Raw genomic sequence first — 23,268 nt, 5'->3', positions numbered from 1 at the left:
GCTCTCCTCCACCTGTCTTTCAACATGACATGAAGTCATAATAATCTCTTATTTCTGGCATTTGAATAGCTTTGGAAAGAACTGCTTTTCATGCAAAAATAGGCACTGGATTTTTACAGGCAATGCCACAGAGGCCTGAGGTTTGGTGAGTCACGCTTGGCTTTGATGTGGAATGCTGGTGGCTCGTGTCCCTGGCAGGATGAATCCTCAGAGGTGGTTTGTACCTGCACCCTCCACTGATGCTGCAAGGCTGCCTAGGGGGGGGGTGGGTGGCTGTGGGCAGGCCCAGCAGGGAGTAGAAGGTACTGGCAACAGGTCTGGGGATGTCTCAGTGGATGTGACCTCTGCACTGGTGGGCACCTCGTGGGCACCTCCCTCTGCTCTCTGTCCCATGGCAGCACCCCCAGCCAGGACCAGGGCCAGAAGCCACCCAGGTCACCCTGAATCCTGCCTTGGCCTCCTCATTTGTACATTTATTTCTGATAATCACACATCTATAATCACACATTCATGTTTTCTTTAACTTTATTCTCTTGTCTTTCCCTGATGCTCTAATTGCTGTTACCCTTCTGTTGTCCCTATAAATTCTATTTAAATTGTATTTGAGATTTGATCCATGTGCTTTCCTAAGCAGAGATTCCTCTGCTGCTTCAGTCTCTAAAAGGTAAAAGACAATTCACTAAGAACACAAGAAAGAACTGTCCAAGCTGTGGATCAGCTGCTCAGAGGGGCTCTCACAGAGCAGGAACAAGAGTTCACAAAGAATTCTTGATGCTTTTCTATCACTTTTTGCATCTTTATTCCTATCTAAGGCAAACCCTGAAGTATTTGACTCAGAGCCAGTCAGAAGCACCACAGAACAATTCCTGACAACTCAGCATTTAAGAATGCTGAAGAATGAGAAAATCAGTGTGGGGAGGGCAGCAGATAGAAGGAAACATAAAGGGATCTCTCATAAAATTAAATGGAAACATTAAGAATTGATGGCTGCTCATCTAGTCTGCAAATAAGCTATTTTTGTTTTTATATAGTGAAACTACTCAGCAGAGAACAGCAGCCACACTCACATTATCTATGAACTTCTGAGGTGCTCTCAAATGCTTTTTTCTGTTTTTTTTTTTTCCAAACTGGTGAGTATCATTCACCAGTGGATTCAGAGGGCCAACTCCTGAGTGTAACAACCCATCAGTCTAAATGAAAGCTCCATGATCTGGTCTTAAATAATGAAGAATATGCCCTTCCCTGAAGCCAGTGAAAAATTCTAAATTGTCCCTTCTCTCATCTGTGCAGGGCGATTTATGCACCCATTAATGTAAGTGTTTTTCTGCAAGTAATACACTTAGAGCCTAATGCACCTCTGTGGAGCTCTAATCCTACCCCTATTTTTAATTATCTAGAGAAATCTCCAGGTATGAATCACCCAACCTGGGGAATTTATGCAATAAAAGCTTTTGAGGCAAGAGACCTACCTCATAAGAAATTAAGTAAGTCAAAATGTTTGCTAAAATTAAGGATGATCTGGTTCCCTTTGCTCCAGGGTATTCTCCAGGGTGCACTCTTGCAGGGGAAGAGTTGGCCTGAGCAGGCAGGGCAGACCTGCAGAAAATGGGGCTAAAAGGAGTCAAGCCCTGCTTCATCTTCAGGGCTTTCCTATTTCTCAAACTCTGGGAACAGTTTCAGGCCAGGAGGGAACAGAAAGCTGGGAAAGATCCAAGCAGGGAAAGAGCAGGAACTGGTAGTGGGGAAAACCTGGATTGTTTTCCTGCTGGAAACGTTCAAGCTCCTGAACTAAACCATGAATGAGGAACAGCTGAGCAAGAGTTGGGGCACAACCAAAGCCTTTTGTGGTCAATGATGTTGAAATTCCACCCTTTCTCCTTGGTGTGGGACAGGAAGGAAGATGTTTACAACATTTTTCATTGCAAACTCTTTAATGAATAACATAATGTATCATAGAATTGTGGAATGGTTTGGGTGGGGAAGAGACCTTAAAGATAATCCAGTTCTTACCTCCCACAATGGGCAGGGACACCTTCCCCTATCCCAGGCTGCTCCAAACCCCAGTGTCCAACCTGGTCTTGGGCACTTCCAGGGATCCAGGGGCAGCCCCAGCTTCTCTGGGCACCCTGTGCCAGGGCCTCCCCACCCTCACAGGGGAGGAAGTACAAAGAATATTTCTACTTTTCTGATATCCAATCTAACCCTGCTCCCTGGCAGTGTGAAGACATTCCCCCCAAGCTGTCACTACCTGCCCTTGTAAATAGTCTCTCTCCATGATATAAATATACAAATGTATACACACACCTCATTTCAGCTTGCAGGCTGTTTGCTGAGCACTCTTCCCTCTCCTCCTTTCACACCCAGCATGCCAACAGCCAGGATTTAGTCTACTGAAATGTGCACAAATAATTTTTCCCTACTTCTTGCTCACATTTATTTATAGGTGACTATTGTACACACAGCCAGGCTTATATATAGAATGTCTCCATACTAAAATGGAAAAGGGTTGGGTACCTCTAACGTCAAGCCTCGTGTTTTTAGAGCCCATTAAATTAGCATCACCCAGGATGCCATCCAAACTCTATCTTCTCTCAGAAATTTAAAAGCTGTCTTTTATTAAGCAAAATTAAACCCCAAAATAAATACAAAGATAAAAAAACTTGTGTATCTTCTGTGTTTATAAGATTATTACTGCAATGATTTGCATACATGCTGAAGTTTAGCAGTAGCCTTGCTGCAGCTGCTAATTATAGTCTGAGGGTCTGATCCAACTCCCACTGAAGGAGTGGCAAAAATCCAACTGATTTCACAAAAGGTGAAATATATACAAAATCTGGCACAGGACAAACACAACTAAACCTCACTCAGATTAAAATCAGGAGCCCCCCAGACACCTGCCAAGGAAGACACAGGACATAATTAATGTCAGGACATCAATGAAATCTTTGATACAACTTCATAATTCATATTTTTGAAAATTAGCCCTATATCAGCAGGAACCATCCTTAAAGGTTCTTGTCAAAGAGAGAATTTTTAAGCACAGCCTGACATTAAAATCTTATCAACTCACTTGAAATTAAGTCAATGAAAAATTAAAGCTAATTTCTAATAAGCTTATCTTACATTCATAGACTAAAGGGCACTTGTCGAATCCAGAGAGTAAGCACACCTTTCATATGGAAAAGATTTTCCTGCTGGAAAGGCAGAGGCCAAGAGAGAGGCTAAAATGCACCATTTTAGACTGACTCTAGAAATTTCTGGTTTTCCTGTCTGTTCAAAGCTAATGTAAGGATACAGAATAATCACAGAAATAAATTCTTAATTTAAAAATCTAGGATAAGACTGCCAGAAGTGATAAATGCAAAATATGGTGTAGATAATGGGATTAGACATCTAGAAAATGCATGTTTAATAGGAACTTACTATTGCTCCATTCTGGTATTTTAGGCTCTGTCTTACAAACCAATGGTATGAAACAGTCTGATGGGGAAAAAAGTCAACCCATGACATTGTGAATTCTAAAACATTCTGGATCTTAAGCTAAAAAGCTGCAGGTGCATGAAACAGGTCCTAGATTTTTTTCTGGTTTTAAATAGGCAAGGAAAACCAGCTCCCAGTTTTACCATCACGCAGGTAAGGTTGATCAACTAATGACAAGAGAATTATTTAGGATTCAACCAAGTAAAGCTGAGGACAGGATTTGGCCCTAAAATTATAAATTGGATACGGCTGCAATGGAAAAAAAAGTCATATTAGTACAAACAAATGCATTTTATGGAGAGGGTGGGTTTTTTCCTTTAAGGATTTTTCACTTCCTTGCAAAGAACTCAGAGAAAGTGAAGTTAAAAATACCTTAGAGCTCCCATCAAAGTGGTCACTGCTCCTTTAAAATTCAAAAAGGCTTTCCCTTGAGTAACAGGCTTATCAGTTTTCCTGAATTAATGTGTCCACAGGAGGCAAGAAACATGTTTCTGTGTTTGAGTGACAGTGCAGATGTCACTGCCAGCCTGCAAATGCTCCCAGCCCTGCAGCCTCATCCCTTGGAGCTGCCTTGCTCTGTGCCCAGCAGCACCTCCTGACCCCATCCCTGCCTCAGATCCCACAGGTGGGAGCCCTGCAGCTCCAGCCTGCCACAGCCCCTGTGCTGGAGCTCCGGACACGGGGAGACACAATCAGGGTTTGTGTGAGAGTTCTTGAGGTTGTAAAGGACAGGGAAATGTGCATTTTGATTTCCTGGGTAACAGCAAAGGAAGAGGGAGGCTGCTCTTATGAGCCAGGAATGAAGCCTGAAGGTGTAAAGCACCAAAGTAATAAGATGTTTGTTCCTCAGCAGCATGCATCATTTGCATACCTGTGTTTGCCATCCTGATTAATTAAGGAAAATCTATAAGGGCTTCTTTTATAATTAACTATGGGATGCACACTTTTATGTTTTCCATCTCATATCTACAGCACCAGGTTAACTTTCCCCACACATCTTTGGGATGTTAAAATAGAGTGAATAAACTCTGGCTTTGGATACTGAGAGAAGCCTCTGGGTACCCCAGCTCAGTGGGGAACAGAGATACCATCACCACAGCAGCTCTGCAAAACCAGAGCACCACACAAGAAAAAAATGCAGAACAAGATGCAGATAAGACAGCATTTCAGATTAAAGGAATTCAGATAAACAGGATTTTAACTGACCTTAGCATTTAGAAGAGTGGAATATATCCCCCTGCAGATCACTTCCCATTTAATCCCAATGTAAGAGCTGAAAGGGTAACAAAACACACACTGCCACAATTAACCTGGAACATGTTGGCTCATCTCAGGGAGGAGCAGAGCTCAGCATGAGGAGCAGCCAGGCCTGTGGCTCTCCTTCTGTGATCACTCTGGGAGTGGGAAAACAAATGGGCTTGGGTCTTGGGGGCAGGATGGGCAATACCTGGGTCTGTCTTCCCAGGGAGTCTTACCTGGCTCTGGTCAGGCACCTCCAGAAATGAGAGGACAGGCCAGAATCTCTAATTTAATTACTGAGGGAGGCAGCTAAAGGCTACACAGTTTTAACCAGCTGGAATCTGTGAGGAAGCCATTTCTGGTACCAAACCTGCTGCCAACAGCTGTCTGAGGTGGGCCAAGCTGAGAGGGTTTGAAGTTCATCCTGCATCCCCCACAGGGCTTGGCTGGAGCTGCCATCTCCAGAGGCACAGCACCACACCTGGCACAGGAGCATGGTCATCCTGCCCACCCAGCAAGGCCACCAGGCCAGCTGGTCCTTTCCTGTCCATTTTCAGATTATGTAATAATTAAGAGGAGCCTAACTGAAATTTGTCACTGTCACTTGAGCATCCAGGAGAGGAGGTTGCACCTGGGACAGATGAGACTCTCCTGCTTCTCCAGGACCTGTTTGCTTGCAAAGGACTTCCAGGAGCTGCTCTACCATGCAGCATTTCTGTGTTTCCATTCCCTCTGCGGATTCAGTATGTGCAGGATCCCTAATTAACCAAAGGTAATTAGCACTGAGCATTTTCATTTCAACCTGTGTGTACATAAAGTAACACCTCTTTCACAACTGCCTGGTGTGTTGGGAGCTCTGAGGGACCTGACAGAGCTGCAAACACAGAAGTGTCTGTACCTAAAATGCACAGCAAAGATAAAGAGATCCTTATTAATCCTTAAAAAACAGCCTGAGCAATCAAGACTTGGTCCTCTGAGAGCAAGACTTTTCCTTTCTAACCCAGCACCAGATATGTGCACCTTTGTTTGGATTTCCATGCATTTGTATACATGAGGTTACACATGTCCAACCTGGAGAAGTTCAGGCTGAGCCCTCAGTGTCACTGCACCCCACATTTCCTTCCTGTGGAAGGAGATGCAGCTCTGCATGGCATCAGCAGGTCACAGACCTGATTTTGACCAACATTCCCACAAGTTTCACTTTATTTGTACCATGTGAGAGCATTTTGCCAATGCAGTTTTGGGCTTCTGTTCTTGCTGTGCTGTCTCCAAAGCCACTGGTGACACCACGTGCCCGAGATTGGGAGATTTGCAGCAGTAACTCCAGGTACAACCATCTCCAGAGCTGATCCAGCTCCTGCCTTCGGCTGCACACGTGCCATTCCCCACGGAATGTCTCGGAACAGCTTGTTACCTCTGTGCTTATTTATGCATCCAGCTGGTTTGCACAGCTTTGTGACCTCCTGCTTGAGATGTGGGGATCTCTTCATCATCTCCCCATCTGCCAGAGACACTCAGCTCCTGAAAATTACCTTCCCCCAGCTGATATCCACGGAAGGTCATTGTCCTGAGTAATAGTCTTGGGTGGCAGTCATGACATAATAAAAGGATGGCAGAGTGCTATTACCTTACATTGCATGCTACTCTGAACATGACTTTTTCTTTCTTTTGCCAGTCCTCCTCCATGTTCTTACCATCTATCAGTCCCTGAAGGTTTATATCAGTAACATCTTGAAACCACTTTAAAGAAAATGGGTTCAATCTTCCCCTTGATCTTTACATAAAACACAGACATCAAGAGGGAGTCCCACGTCTGGGATGAACATACAGAATATGCTGTTTCAGATAAAGTTTTGTGGCTATTAGGATCTGAAAGCCATGTGAATTCTCTGTTTGGTGTGAGTGGGCAGGAGAACCTTCAGAAGTTCCATGATCCTGAACTTTTCTGATCTTTTTCAGGCCATGCCTAATTAGCACCAAAATCAGAAAGCAAAAATTTCAGCCTGAATTATTTATCACCTCATATTAATAAAATGCACTGCAATACACATCATGGCCCAGTTCACAACAACTGCAGATAAGATTAATCTTTCACTGATGCCATACTCCTTAATATGAAAATATAATTATCTAGCTGAGGAGTTTCTTAAATTACATACTTTCAGACTGGTATGAGCAGAATTTATCCTTGTGTCTGGTGCCAAGCCAAGTGGAAAAAACTTTGGAACAGAATTGACAAAACACGTGTTGGTTCTGTCTATCAACATTTCCACTTTACAGGGCCCTGTCAACATTTCAACTCCAACCTGGTCTCAAATATGGATACAGTATTTTCCTCCCTGGAATGTGATCCTGAAGAATTCCAGAGCTGCAGCAGCACACTGATGGATAAAGTGCTGAGACTGCAGCAAATCCCCTCCAAGATAGTGTACACTTACCTTGCCCAATATGGAAATTAAAAGGACATGAGAAATTATTCTTACCTTTAATTAATGAGTGTCTGCATTTGATGTCCATTTACAGATGTGCATGGGAGTAAGCACAAAGTATTTGCTGCAAATGCCTTTGAGAAAAAGCCACACCTTCAGCCTGCACTGCCTGCAAAGGTCAGTCCCTGCAGTTTCCTCTGGAATGCTACATCCAGAAGATGTATAATAAACTTTTAGAGTAGGTGTATATAAATATCTCTCTTCAAATTACTGTACTTCTAAAAGCCATTTTTTTTCCCTTGAAGAAGCTCACAGTGACTACAGGGAAACCCACCAGCTGTTTCTCTGCTGATCATCAATAATGAAAAGTAGAGTTTTAAAGCCTGATAGATGAATCTATTGATGGCAAGGAGGCTCAGAGAAAGATTAATGCAGCCCAGACAGCGAGGAAGGCAAGAGAATGAAGGGGGGGATGCAAGTGAGCTTATAAAATGGATTTTCTTGGGGGAAAAATGTCCTTTTCAGGGATACATGCCTGGTATCTTTGAAAAGTAGCTTTGTTGTACACAATATGTACAACTTAGTACTTTAGCATTTTGTTTAATTCTTTAAAGATTTTTTCCATTGTATGTATGTTTTAGGCATAATTTCATTGCTTTTGCTTCATGCTCCTGGGAGCTGGGCTGCTTTGGGATGTCCTCTCCATCAGAAACAGAAGGCATAAATCAACAGCAAAGGTGACAGCATCCCAAATGTTGGCTGCCTGATAAACCTGCCTTGTTCCATGCATCCTTCCAACTTGCACTTGTTTGAAAAACAATTAGATTTTTCCAAATGACTTGCTGTTAATAGAAATGCATTTTGACTGTCAGTGCCACTGGTGGTTCTGCAGTATATGGAACATAACTTTATTTCCACCCAGGGCCTCAGCAGAGAGCAGAGAGAGATTAACCAGAATTTAAGGCAGCAAAGTGTGAAATGGTTGGGTCAATATCTTGCCCCCTACTGCTGTCAAAAGCTGGAAAAAAGAACATCAGTGTGGAGTCAAGTGCAGGTCCAATTGTACTGAGAACTCCAGCCTGGACTCTCCAACTTCACTGAATATTCTGTTGCTGTGTAATCACAATAACTCTGTCAAACAAGCATTAATCTGCTCTCTGCAACTACCCTGTGACAAGAACCATTGGAAAATGGGAAAATCCAGAGTTTTGGATGATGGAGCAACTGTAATGACTCATCAGAAATGCCCTTTTTGCCTCCCAGGTGTGATGATCTCAGGATTCACCATCCCACAACTGTACCCCTGTGGAAAGGGCAGTTCAAGGAGAAAAACTGGATTATGGATGATCTGCATCCTCCTGAGGATGCTTTTACAGAAGGCTAACATCTGGCTGCAGGGTTGGAGCCATCTTCAACTCATCTGAATACAAATTTAATGAATGCCAATTATTGTCACCATCATGAGTGATTTAAATATGGGCAAGTTCAGCTGATCTTGTCTCAATCTATTATTTAGAAGTTGGCAGTCACAAGTCCAAGGCTATAACTGCTGCAATAACAAAGCAAAACAAACCAACAAAACCCCCCAAAGCCCAGATCAACAAAACCCTCAAGGTTTACAAAGGTAATTGCTGATTTTACCTGTCCAGCCTGCAAGGCAGCAGCAGTAGCCGGTGACAGGATCACACCCATCCGCGTGGTTACAGTCACAACGCTCACTGCAATTAAGGCCATATGTTCCATCCTTCAAAAATATAAATAAAAAAGCCTCTCAGTGATCAGCTTTTTGTTCTGAAATGTGCAAAATCATCTATCATGTCCCTCTTAATGCTGAGTCGCATTTTTAAAATTAACATACAGACAAGACAGAAACTCAGTGCCTAATGTATCTGTACAGAACCAAATGAGGAATCACTTTAAAAAATGACGTTCAAGCAAATGCAGATAACACAGCAATAGCTTTGATAAAATACAATGCAAAGGATAATACATCCAGTTGACTACTAGAACCCCAATCTGTTATTTACACTTGATTTCCTTCAGACATCACAGACAAATTGAGATCCCGCCCCGCTCTCTGCTCAGCAGAGCGATGGGGACTGGGATTTAAGGGGGTGCAAGGCCACCCCAAGTTGTTATTTGCACTCACAGGACAAGGCTGGTCACAGAACTCCCCCTGCCATCCTGGGGAGCAGAGGCAGAAGCCATCGGCCGGCCTGCAGGATGCTCCATTGCTGCAGGAACACGTCTGGTTACAGTTCAGACCCCAACTTCCACTTGAACATGGAATAGAGCAATCCACTCCTTGCCACCCTAAGGAAACAGGGGACAGAACAGCATCTGGGATGTTTTCATGAAAACAGCAAGACAGGCAGCTGGCAAGCTGCAGCTCTTTGTTTCTAGGACCAGTTTCTTGGTGTAAATTAAGACTAACTTGGGGTCAAAGACTGACCTTTCATGGTGACCTCTCAGCTCCACCTCCCAGCATCTCTACACAAAGATGGAGGCATCACAGCCTTGGCTATAACCAGATTTAGGTGTGTGATGCCTTTCTAGGAACTGCTGGGACAGTCCCTGTCTGTCAGGCTGGAGACCTTCTGACCTATAGGACTGCAAGAACTTTTCATGTGATGCTGCCTGTTTCTTACCTCTCTCTTTCCTTTTGAGAATGCTATTTAATATAAAGCCACTATTATACCTAAAAAAGACCAAGGCCATCATTTCTAGCCATTAAGGCTCAAATCTTAACTACCAGGAGCACAATGACTTTCATTACATTGCAGCTCTGTGTCATGGAGTTGAGCAGTAACTCATGGTTTATACACCCTCATTAAATAGGGTTCTACAGTGATCCATTAATTCATGTTTGAAATGCCAGATTTTATTGTTATTTGCCTCACTTCTGTTTTAGGGCTTATGTATGTCATACAGGCATAGCTCACACTGGGATTTTGGGGGAACAGAAGAGCCACTGTGCTATGAAGCAGTGGAGGAATTCTCAGGTGGTTACTGGATCCATGGGATGTGCTCACCACCACGTCTGGGAGGGAATTACGGACACGTAGTGTGGGAAGAAAAGATGTCTGTCACCCTGGAACAGGCTTCTTATTTCCCCAAATAAATGAGAGCCACATCATGAACCCTGTGCTGGCTCAGGAGAGAGAGGACACCTGCACAAGGCTGGGGTGTCACCATGTCAGGCTACAGAAGTTTGAGCAGCAAGGGCAAAGAGCCAGGGCTCACCCCACAGTGCCTAAGGGCAGGGCTGGCAGCTGGGATGAGCCAGGAGCCCAGGAAAGCAGGAATGAGAGCAGCCCGAGGTGGAGATGGGCAGGCAGGTCAGGGCTGCAGGACACACAGACAGCAAGCTGCCTTCACTCCTGTGCTCACTGGCTTTGGAATCTGGGAGAATCAGGGCAGCAGAGGATAAAACCCAGCAGCCAGGGGATTGCTCTGCATTTGCCCTGGACAGGAGCAGTGCCTCTGCCCCCACACTCAGCTCTGTGACACATTTGTGCAGCAGAGCAAAGAAGTCTGGCCCCTGTTCAGGGCAGAGGTTGAATTTACTGTTGAGCTGGGATACTTGGGAGGACAAGAAAATAGTGAAGTTCCTGACTTCACAGCTGTGCCACTTTCAGAGGGGACAGGCATGGATGGCAGGGACTTGTTAAATGTGAATTTTGTTTACCTTCTTTGCAGTAGCACAGCCCATCCACAGGGGAACAAGTGCCATCGTTCTTGCAGTTACAAACTGACGAGCAATTGGTTCCGTAGGTTCCAGCCATGCAGGGAATGGTGCAGTCATCTCCCTGCAACCCAGAAAAGTCAGAGTCAGCTAAAGAAATCTGGCATGCAGGAAATTCCCAGCTCGGCACAGGGAAGCTTTCTCTCTCTGAACAGTGAGCAGAGTGTTGTGAGTTGATTGCTGACTCTTCAGCACTCGAGCAGTCACCGTTGCTTCCCATGATTATGATGCAATTAGTGCTTTGATTGACTTGGAGGAAAGGGACAAGGTTCTGGCATTCATTCAGCAGGAGGTGGGGAAGTTACAAAAACAAACCTCCTAGAGCAGATGTTAGATCATTAAGCAAAACATCACTTACGAAACACTAATCACAAAATATACAGTCTGAAACCGTGCAGAGATTGCTCTGCGGTTCTTGGAAAATATATTCTAAGAATAGGGTTGTTAAAAACCTAAAGGATCTCGTGCATGCTCGTCTTCCACAGATTGGCAGAGAGGAAAACGACATGGCAGGTGCATCAGATCTTTTTGATGCGTAGCTGCTACCTGCATTTGTTTGCAATTAATTTGCATGAGATTGTGACTTTAGGAAGAAGGCAGAACAGGAGTGATGTGTATGTCAGAGACAGGAGGCATACAGCATAGCACACAAACATGGTCTTTGTCCTATTTCTGCTCTAGGTGTGGGCAAAGGGAGGGAAAGGAGAATAAACACTTCTGTTTTACAGAAATACAGAATGCTCTAACACTACATTCTGGTGTGCTGTATGCACTGATCAGCTTGTGTGGTTGAAAGGATAGACACAGTTCTTACTAATACTGTTCATCTCATACAACAAGGGAATTAAAATGTGAGTACAATAAGGTTTAAAGCAATTGTGGTTTAACCTCACTAATTGAGGTTTAAGCCTTAGTAAACTTACTGAGTCCCATAGCTGGGTCTACACATTAACATATACAAGGTATTTTTGCTTCCTTTTCCTCTGTGTGTAATCCTGACTTTCACATTGCAAATTAGCTCCTAAATTTACTACTTCAGTGAGTCAAACTTAAATAATTTAGTTCTATGCCAGGGAAAGTGAACCTGCTACAAGTTAAACAGTAACTCCATTGCAGGGTGTGACCCGTGCCACAGCTCAGGGGAAAAGATATTGGTCAAAATGTATTTTTGCAGGTGAGAAGCTTCACTGTTTGGTTGGATGATCCATTTATCAGGAGTGAAATGTGCACCATGTCAGCTTCCCTATGCTGTGACAAGTACCTCCAGGAGCCTGTATATCACACAGCAGACACCCAGACAGCACAAGGAAATATGAACAGATTTCTGAGCACCATAAACCCCCATCTGCTTTGCTGGAGCAGTTCTGCCTCGCACCAGTGTGACTCATCCTATTTTAGACCAAAAACTTTGTTTCAGGGGAAAGGAAATGGTTAAAATATTCTGCTCACAAGTAAATCCTGCAAGTCTCTGATTTTTGAGTGAAGGCACTGTTTGTAAAAGATGCTATCTTTGACCTTGGTGGAGTAAAACAAGTGCCCCTGAAAAGGCCTGGCAGGAAAAGATGCTGCCTTGACAGGCAGGAAATCCAGAGCAGGCTGCCCCTCATTACCCTGCCAGCATGCCTATGGAATGAACTCCAGGAACCCGGGCTGGCAGAGGGGCATTCAGTCTCCACGCCTAATCAATCCTCTGCCTTTCTCCTGTGTGTGACAATTAGACAGCCAATTAGTGCCACTTAGGAACCCTTATCCTGTGTGAATGAAACTCCCAACTCATTCCATGTTCTACACAGAACTGCTGGTACTGCTAATAATTTCTATGACAACTGACCTTATCTGGATTTGAACTAGTGATCCAGAAGGAAAAGAAAATTCCTTTGAAAAGGAGAGGGGAGCAGAGTGATGTGGAGTTAAAATACCCCTTTGGGAATCACATTAACCAACCACAGAACCACAGATTCATCTTCAAGATCATTCAGTCCAACCACTAATCACCCCAAAACCACATCCCCACATCCTGACGCCTGTAAAACACCATCTGGGCCAGGCCTGGGGGCAGCAGGAGGATTTCCAGTGTCTCAGCTGATGCTCTGTGAACAGAGCAGGTTGTGTTAGGGGGCAGTGCCAGCCACAACTAGAATGGGTTCACTGGTTTTCTGTAATCACTTGGGATTGTCCAAAGAAAAGGGATACAACTCCCTGAAAAAGGGTTGTAGAGAGGTGGGTGTCAGTCTCTTCTCACAGGTAACAAGTGACAGGACAGTAAAGTGAGGAAATGGCCTCAGGGGAGGTTTAGATTGGATATCAGGGAAAATTTCTTCACAGGAAGGGCTGCCTAGCATTGGAGCAGGCTGTCCAGGGAAGTGGTGGAATCACTGAAATCTTTAAAAATCATGTGCATGTATCTCTTGAGGACATGATTTAGTGGTGAACACAGTGGTGGTGCTGGCTGATGGTTGGGCTTGGTGATCTTTGAGGCCTTTTCCAACCTTAAAGATTCTGTGATTCTGTGATTCTATAATTCTGTGATTCTGTGATTCTCACAAGCTGAATATCAGGCTGTTTATTCCAAGCCTTTGAGTTTTGGCATTTACTTTTATGTACTTGGCTTTATGGACTGACAGAGCTGGCCATTCTGGCTGCCCACCATCCACTCACGTACTTTGCAAACAAACCTTAACTGAAAAAAAAACCTGGTTTAATGAGATTTCTATCCCCAGGTTTGACAAGCGAGACCTTCAGAGCTCTCTGAGTGACAACTGCCAAATACACTTAACTTCTTAATTACATAAGAGGAAAATGCACTTGAACTATAGCACTGGCTCTAAGATTTTATTAATTATAAATGCACACCTTGTTATTAACATTTTGAACTTGATTTGGGAGAATGACCTCTGAAATGAAATGCATTCAGGTACTGTTAAAGATATGTAAATTCCACCTCCCTCTCACCACCTGCCCGAGTGGATAACGCTGCAGTGTATGCATCCAGCTGTTAATGAGTTACATATTCTAATAAACCGATTTCAAATTGTGTGTATTGAATCTTCACTCTTGCAATATGGTACTTTATATTTCTATCCTATTTAGTAAAATTAATCAACAGCTGAGCTTCTTATGTTGATTATTCATTTCTTTTTTTCTATTAAGACTGGGAGGTTAATGAGGATAGTGCAATGCCTGGATGTGGTATCCATGCCAGGAAGGAGTAGCTAATTCAGTCAAACATATACCCCTGGAAATGTTAAAGCTATATTAAGAAATTGGGCTATAAATAACTTGGTATTTTCCATCTCTATGTTCCAAATCAGAATGACCCATATGGACATCATAAACTTTCAAAGGTACTTAATTTTCAATATTTTCACCTAGAAGGGCCAATTTATCAAAATACATCACCAAATCTATCCACTGGATTATTTCTAATTTCAGGGGTCAAATTTGACTTTGGGGAAAAGCTCTCTTTGGGGAATGTGGGTCAGGGCCAGCTCTGTGTGGAGCAGCACATTCCTGCTCTCTGCTCTGCATCACAGACCCCCCAACCTGGGAGAGGCCACCTGAGTGCCACCAAGGACAGGGTGTCCCACACCTCACCCCTGCTCAGCAATTAACACCACTGAGTGGTGTCTGAGCTTCTGTGAAACAAAAAATTTCAAACTTCTTGCTTGAAATCCAGACCTGATGGGAGAACCCCAACATGGCAAAGATAGAGGAGGGAATCCACAATTCCTGGGACCCTGAAAGTCCTCTTTAAGTCAGAATGAATGGTGGCAGTGACCTAATCAGCCCCACCTATGACTTTCCATGCCTGTAAGTACTCCAGAAACACCCATTTTGCTGGAACTGACAGCCCTTCCCAGCACCCTGAGAGCTTTGGGCATCCAGTTCTTGTTATGGCTAATTCCCCACCATGGACTGAGGGTGAGATCCAAGGAACCAAACTCCATTAATAACTCATGCTGCCAGCTCACATCCATCAGCATCAAATATTAATAGACTCTGAGGGCCACAGCATCCATCTTTCCAGATGGCAGTCAATAATATGTCTTGCTCCTGTTCAGGGAGAGGGGAAGATTTTCCTCCACCAAAATTATTATTGTTCAATATTAGTAGAGCTTAAAGACACAGTGCTGCCTCAGGTGTTGGCTGTGTTAACAAGCTCTGGCCGCTCCAGAAAGTGTTTTCCCTGGATTAATGTTACCCTAATAGGTTACATTTCTTGTTTCTTTTAAAAAAAGCATTCCTGCTATAAGTAGTGATCAACTCCCTTCAAAATCCTTTTCTGGAGATCAATACACAAATTTGTATTTATTCCTGTGTATTTTGGATCAGGACTTCAAGTCCGTGAAATGCATTTTGAAAGGGGGAGAAAAAAAGAGGTGTTCCAGACCATAAAGGGAGGTAATAACCCAGCAATGGTCAACAACATTCAGCAAAGTTTGCACCCACACCTGGTCTGTCACAAAGTTTGCTACTTAAGGATGTGAAATTAAGGATTTCAGAAGTAGCTACAATCTACAGGAATACAATTCCCTTGGAGGGCTGAAGTCTGGTTCCACTGAACTCAGTGGCAAAACAGAAAATCAATTTTTCAAGGCTTCCGCAATGCAGAAGAGGAACAGGATGTTATTGAGCCTGGCCTCAAGTTTGCATGACAAAGACCTGGGTGACAGCTTTGCTCTTGAGGTTTAATCTGCCGAGCTGCTGAAATTCCTCAACTCCCACAGCTTACTGGGGGCGACTGACAGCACTGAAAGGCAGAATACTGGAACCTTTGGTAACCTGCAGTGGGGCTCCAGCTAATCAGAGCTTTCTGACACAGCATCTGCTCCCTCCCTCGCCCCTCCTGGCCAGGCTGTGCAGGTGAACCAGGGCTGCAGCCCCCCAGGGATGCTCCACGCTCGGTGCCCGGAGCACTGAGTGGAAAGAAGGGCTCGGTGCAGAGGCTGCTGTGTGTGCTGATCCGCAGATCAGGGGGAAAAAACGCTGCTGCTGTTTGTACCTGAGGCCTGTGTGTCCAGATAAGCTGATCAATATGGATTTAGCACCTACAAATGTGTATTTCTGTGTACAAACAGCACGTGGAACACCGGTGTGCTGGGACACGGTGTCTGTGCACTGATGCAGATCACAGATACCCTTCTGTATATTTACTTATTTAATTGTGACATTTACAATTAACCCAAAGTGGTTCTCCACAAACATTCCCTCAAGGTAAACATATGGTATCCAGCAACACAAACTGTCAGAACAAACTAATTTCCTTAATGGTGTTCTGTGGAAATTACTCTGCTCTTCATCAGCAGATCTGCAGCAGAGGGAAACTTTGTACTTGCACCGGGCTCGTCCTCCACCCTGGACTCAAACAATTTATTCACGACCTTACTACACAGCATCTTTAGTTTTCCAGACATAATGATGTCCTCTGGCAGAATTCCTTTCCCCTCTGGGTGTTACTAATTACTCCCTGCAGAGGCTATTATTGGTGCTAATGATAAATGCAGTAAAAAGCTCGGGGAAGGCTCCTGTGCCAAGTGTTCTGTGCGCAGGTGATGGCTGAGCACTGACACGAGTTCCTTTCCACACCTTGTAACACCATGTGATGTAGCTGAGCTTTGAAACACATCTAAAAGGACAAAATGAAATCACCAATGACCTTACTCAGTCTCCTTTTCCCTGTGCCCTTTTCATGGGAAAGAAAGGGGAAGGCGGAAAGCACAGGAAAGAGTTTTCTTACACTTAAAAAAGTGACTTTACAGCTCATGACTCATCTGAAGACAGAAGCATTGGCAGCCTGAACGCCAGAGTCTTACACGAAACCATCGAGCCCTCCATGTGCCATCTGCAAAGCTTTCCCCAATCTGTGCCCCGGTGACACTGCAGTTCTCTGAGCAAAACACGGACACGCCAAGCACCGATCCCTTTGGGAATGAGCACAACTTCCCCTTTGCTTCCTATAACCTTACAAGGATTTACAAACCTTTACAAATGGATGTCAGCATTTTATTTCACCTCTGAATTTGTGCTAATATGCTAATTCATACAGTAAATTTCACAGTAAATGCCAAGTTCAGAATTACTCAGCCTGATACTAATTCTTAAATTTGATGACGGATCAGAAGTATTCAGCAGAACACGCACACAAACAAAATGAAAACTTCATTTGTTATAAAGAAAGAGTAAACAAAATATTATAAATAATGTCAATTTTAAGTACCTACAGTACTGTATTAGATCCAATTTAATTTTATTTTACTGATCATAGTCTTTGCTAGCAAAGCTCTGAGATCTGAGAGGGGAGTAAAAGTTACCACAAAGTTATTTCATTAGTAGTATTATTTTATTTTTATATTATTATATTATATTTATTATGTTATTTTCCAAACTGTAGAAAATCTGATTAAATTTCATGGAATCCTGTTTTATAAACCCAAATACATTTGCTGTGGCCTGTTACTGACATTACTCCCTCATTAAGGCCACAGAAGAACCAGGACCATATTCTTGTTTCTGGCCTCTTGATGACCAGAACCTCTCACTCCATGTCTGGGTTGTTCTGTTTCCCACTGCACAGCCCCAAAACTGATCTGAGATACATTTACAGTATATCTGGGTTACTGTTACTAAAAAAAATAAAAAAGAGAGTACCAGCCTATGGTCTCAGGGCTATGAGGGGTTTCAGAGCAACAATTATCCATCCATCCATGCATCCATGCATCCATGCATCCATCCATGCATCCATCATCCATCCATCCATCCATCCATCATCCATCCATCCATCTATCCATCATCCATCCATCCATCCATCATCCATCCATCATCCATCCATCATCCATCCATCCATCATCCATCCATCCATCATCCATCCATCCATCCATCCATCCATCCTCCATCCATCCATCCATCCATCATCCATCCATCCATCATCCATCCATCCATCCATCCATCCATCCATCCATCCATCCATCCATCATCCATCCATCCTTCCTCCCTGAAGGGACTTCTCCCAGTCCATTGCCCAGGCACCTTGGGGATCCTTTGTCACAGCTTAGGAGAACCTTTGGATAGGATTTGGCTGCCTGGGGAATGATCTGAACCTGTGAAGTTGGGAGAACTTGTGCAGACCCCCAGTCTGGACACAGGGCATGTGGAAAACTGGGATTAACTGGACAGGGCTCATGGTTTCCAGCCCAGCAAATTCCAGCCATGAGGGTTTTTTTTGTGCAGGATGTGAGGATTTGTGCATCTCAGGAGTCAGGCACTGCCTGTTGGCTCAGGGTCCTCTCACACTGGGACTCCACTGGAAATTCATCTTTTCCAGTGGAGGGTGCACAGAACTTCACCTCTCTCCTGCCCTCCAGCAGCTTGGCTCCAACATGCTCCATACAGCCAAAAGGAACAATGCTCTGGCACAATAAATCTGATGAATAAAAGCAGAAAATCCTAGCTTTGGGAGGGCTTTTTCCCCTCCATGAAATCCAGTGAAAACAAACACAAATAAAACCTTCATTAAAAAAATTGGATTTTGCATACTAAAAGTCAGCAAACCTGAGCTGGATTTCTGTCAACAAGCATTATAATCCCCCTCACCACCAGGGAACAGTTTTCTGGTTTGTACGAAAAGTATGCCCAATACCAGCCAGTTATCTGCAATTAAAAAAAATCCATTCCTACAGTACCAGTAACCTAAACATGGTTATTAAAAAAAGAAGAGAATTCAATAAAGAAAGCAGGCAAGAGATCACACCCTCCCTCCTGCTTCCCGTAAATCAGGGCAGCACTTGCTGGCAAAAAAAAACTAGACTGACTTTACAACACTTGAATATCTGCCTGGTTTAGTATTTAGGTTTAACTGCAGAGCCCTTTAGTGTCAGCAAGGCAATGAATACAGCATCATATAATTAAATGTATTCAGGAGGAAAGTAGTGTGGAGAGTACAAAAGATGATCATCAACCTCTGAACAAGAATATTTTTTTATGCAGTCAGCACTTTTCACCTAATAGAATATCACAAAACACATTTATCCAGGAGGGACCTCTCCAAAACCAGGGGATTGGATTTAGACTGGGTAAAGGAGGTAGATTATCAAGGCAGGTAAATCACATCTGTACCAGAGGGATTTCATGTGTCCAGAGGGTTTCCAGCTGGGAAACCAAGTCCTCTCTATTAAAGCAATTTAAACCTGGAATTTAAACCTGGAATAAGGCCACTGCAGATTTATAGAGGTGAGGCAGGGAGCAAACTCTCAGAATATTTTAAATTTTGGGGAAGCTGTAAAGAGTCAAACATCTGTGGGGATCATTGCTGTCACTATAATCAGCTTTGATCAGCTGCTGTTTTAAAATGCTCCAAAACACATGGCCAGATCATAACCAAATATCCTCAAAGGTAAAATGGGCCAGCACCCTGTGCATTATTTCAGGTTAGTGGGAGTTATTTACATGCCTGAGAAGCACATCTCTGGCACATGTGCTCCCCATGATGTGCCCAACAATCTACTCATGTCCAAACTGGGTGGAAGGTGGCTAAATGTGAAAATACAAAACCACAACCCTTGAATATACTGGTACAGATTAAAAAAAAAAGCTGGTTTTTTTGCCTTTTTTAAATGAATCAAAATCGGGGTTACCACTGTGGCAAAGGGAAGATTTTGACACACTGAGTGCAGTTCCACCATTTCCTTTCCCAGATTTGGGCAGAGCAGATCAGTGGCTGACAGGAGCCATTTGGAAATACAGATTAGCATTTCAGTGCCAGGCAGGACCTTCAGAGAGGGAGCCCAGAGCTGCCTGTCAATTCTGCACCAGTTATTTAATGGAAATACCTTTGCCTGGAAATCTGAGATGATTTCTGTTCTATCCACACAGCCTGAGTGCCACAGTCCAAGATCCACCTTGTAAAACAGCTGTGGCCTCCTGACTTTTTTGCAATAATAAATGTGGGTTGTGGTTGTCAAGTCTGAACAGCTCTGCAAAAAAGGCCATCAGCTAAAACAGGAAATAAAAGGCATCACTTATACCTTCAGCCTCTATGATATTTTCTGGCAAGAAGATCCACAGTTTAATTATAAATACAAAGGAGAAGAAACATCTTTATCTGCTTGCTTCAAACCTACTGCCTTTTACTGATTTTTAATTGGGAAACTTCTTATACTGTGATAAGTAGCAAGAATGCATTCCTTTTTCCCCTTCCCCCATGGAGTGAGAGACCTCTCACATTCCTACCCTTGGTGACCCCTTCTCTAAGCAGAATCATCCCACTGTTATTCCCATTTTATGGGAGCCATTTCACAACTTAATTACGCATTCTGTGAAAAGCACTCTCTTTGTTTTTAACCTGCTGTGCAATCATTTAATTGGTTGGCCCTTGTTCCTGTGTTATTAGAAATAGTAAATAACCATTCCTTGTTCATGTTCTGTGCACCATCCCCAGTTCCACAGATCTCTATCGTGTCCCTCCTCAGCCATCTGTTTTCGGAGCCGAGTTCCCGCTTATCGAGTGACTCTCTATAGAAATCATTCCATATAAAAGATGATCTTTGTCACCATTTCCATTCTATCCTTTATAAGCAGGAATCAGCCAAGCTGTGTGCAGTAATTTGAGAATTGGATATATTATGGATTTACACAATACCGAAAAAATGGCTTTTCTATCCTATTTTATTCTCATCCTGATCATTCTGACTATTCTGTCAGGCGCTCTGGATTCATTTGAGCTTTTCAGACTCATTGAGGGGTTGAGTTTTTCAGAAAACTACCCACAGTGATTGCCTGATCTCTTTCCCTGAATAGCAGGAATTAAATTAGAACTCAACTTTTGTTTATTTACTTAACATTATTTTCCTATCATCTATTACTCTGCATTGTTAAACACTGAATTTCCACATACCCAGTCATTCAGGAACAGGAATCTGTTCCCAAATTTGCTACTGCCTTGACAATTCCAATAGTTTTGCATTATTTGTAAACTTTCTTTTAGACTTTCTCCACAGCTGTATTGAGCAATTAAGGACAATAACTGGTTCAAAGCAGTCCCTCAGTGCACACCTGAACTCGTGTCCACACCCCAAAGGACTGAGTCCAGGAGGGGCTAAAAGTGCTGGAAACAGGAGGATTTCTCAGCTTGCTATGGATTAAAAGGATGGATAGAAGGATTGCTCCTTGCTATGAGCACTGGAGCCATGGAAGTTTCACTGTGGATGGAAAACACGAAGGAACAGGGCTGATGCTGCAAACAGCTGTGGAGGACCTTGGGGCTGAGCTGCAGGATCCACAGGTGAGAGGATTAAAGGAAAAAAACAGCATCTAAAAATGAAAATATGTCAACTTGAAGCTAATGGGTTTTGTGATGTAATTCTGAAAAGCTGGTAAATAACCAGGTGACCACACAGGCTGGTAAGAGATATCCCTTTCAAACTCTCAGATATTCCTAAATCAAAACCCTATGGCAAAAGAGTTTGAGGTCTGGTAAAATTTCAGTTGCTCTTTGGCATAAGAAAATAAACCCAGGTTTTTTCATTTATACATGTCTGATTGTGAAAGACAAAGTATTTGAAAGTACAGTTGCACAGAAAATAAAATGCAAAACTAACCTGTGACTTAAATCCTGTCTTTAGGAGCTTTTAATGAAGTGAGTTTGCAATTTGAACTGCCAGGAGAGTCAGCTACCAACACACTCACACACAGAACTATAGAAAGTGTGGATAAAGACATATACATTTGGAAGCCTAATAGATGAAAGGAGGCACTGCTATTGGCAAGCAGTTCATCCCTCTGCAAAATTCAGATCAAATAACTCAGTCTGAGCAGAATATTGAGCTCTACTGGTTCTGAATGAGGCTACAGGAAGGGAAATGCAATTTGACATAGCCACATTGCCAATTAAGGATAAAACACATGAAATATGTCAACTAGCAACAAAGGCAGAGGCTTTCAGGCTTTCTGTACCAAGTTGGTTCCTTTGGACCCACTTATGAAAACTTTGGAGTTATTCGGGTAAATAAAACTGCAGCAGAGCCCAGTAAAAGTAAATATGAGAAGAAAGAGAGGAGCTGGGACTCGCTCAGAGTTCTTACCAAATGATAAACTCTGTATGTGAGTGAGTAAGTTCTCATTAGTAGAGGCAGACACTGAGGCAAACCCCTCTCTTGTGTATCTGGGACAATCCCACCAAAGGCAGCAGTTGTGTTCAGGTAAACTTGGGCTGGCAAAGTAGAATTTGAGCTGTCACAATTCCTGGAGCTTGTGCATTGACAAGAGAGCGAGCAGTGAAAAATGAAATGGAACAGCTCATAAAAGGCTCTGCAAAGTTCCACTGAATTCAAAGCAAGGGCTGCAGTTTGCACAGCTGAGCGGGAGCCACTGTGTCCTGTGCGTTCAGTGACCTTGTTAAAAACCGTGGTACAAGAGTTCAGCTGCTCTAAAGCATCCACAGGATGGGCTGAGGTGGGAGCAGAGCCTTTGTTGCTGCTCCTGCAGCCGGGGGAACTCAGGCTCCGGAGCGCCGCCGCTCCCGCACAAATCCCTAATTGCTGCAGAGGAGCCTGGGGAGAGAACAGCACCAGGCCTGACTGACAGCACTGATATCAAAAACCTCTATAAAACTGATATAAAACACTGATATCAAAATCAATAGGGGAGCGGCTTGGTCTGAAAGCCTGGAATACACAGGTGGTCTCCCTGTAATGATCTTCCCTGTTGGCACAGGAATGGAGATTATCTCCTCCTGTAATTCAGCAGAGCCAGAAGAATCCTTTGTGAGTTGTTACTGAAATCCTGGCTTAGCCCACATGCGGCTCCCTTGCACCGAGGTGATGTCCATTGTTCCCTGAATGACGTGTGGCAGTGTCACCCCACAGCTGGACTGATTTCCCAACCCCACCTGCTGTTTGGGAAAGGTGCAGGACAGGCTGAGTGGCTCACAGTGCTCACCAGGGGTGCTGCTCCAAAAGCTCTCACTACCTGTGCTCTTTGTCCCCAGAAAAAGCCCTGCAGGGACCTCGAGATGGATCACACAGCCACGTCACCAGGCTTGACCTGAAGCAATGGTTTGTGAAGGGAAAATGGTAAAAAAGCTCAATGTGCCAGGAAATTTGCTGGTGGCTGCTGATGGAAATGGGGATTGTGATGTACACACTGATCCACAGGGAGCTGGACTGAAACCAAGTCATTCCATGCAGGAATGGAATGGCCAAGGGAAGATCATTCTCAGTCTGTACTGATCACACTGAGTAGCTTTGGGATGAAAAATTTTAGTCTGTTATTAGCCTCAATGGACTACAAAAAATCAAAACACAGCCACTGCATAAACACAAATGTTCTTTGCATGCACTGAGAAGTGGGTAAGAAAATTCAGATGCCATCAATGAAAAGGGA

The 23,268-nt window shown here is 43.6% G+C and overlaps 1 protein-coding gene across 50 annotated transcripts in view; it reads right to left on the bottom strand.

The window, feature by feature from the left end:
- The window catches only part of MEGF11 (multiple EGF like domains 11), a 255,052-nt gene that overhangs the window by 42,979 nt on the left and 188,805 nt on the right, over positions 1–23,268 (bottom strand). For all 50 annotated transcript variants that reach the window (XR_015275703.1, XR_015275718.1, XR_015275705.1 and 47 more), the window contains 3 exons: positions 10,837–10,957; positions 9,298–9,461; positions 8,790–8,892 (listed from right to left, as the gene is read on the bottom strand). Coding sequence is in view for 31 of the 50 variants with exons in the window: in XM_086848746.1 (XP_086704872.1) it covers positions 8,790–8,892; positions 9,298–9,461; positions 10,837–10,957 (388 nt within the window). In the remaining 19 variants the exon portion in view is untranslated. The remainder of the gene's footprint in view (positions 1–8,789; positions 8,893–9,297; positions 9,462–10,836; positions 10,958–23,268) is intronic.

This window comes from Cyanistes caeruleus, chromosome 13, assembly GCF_971803275.1.
Source record: "Cyanistes caeruleus chromosome 13, bCyaCae1.hap1.1, whole genome shotgun sequence".
Taxonomy (NCBI): Eukaryota; Metazoa; Chordata; class Aves; order Passeriformes; family Paridae; genus Cyanistes; species Cyanistes caeruleus.
This window is presented reverse-complemented; position numbering and strand designations above follow the sequence as displayed.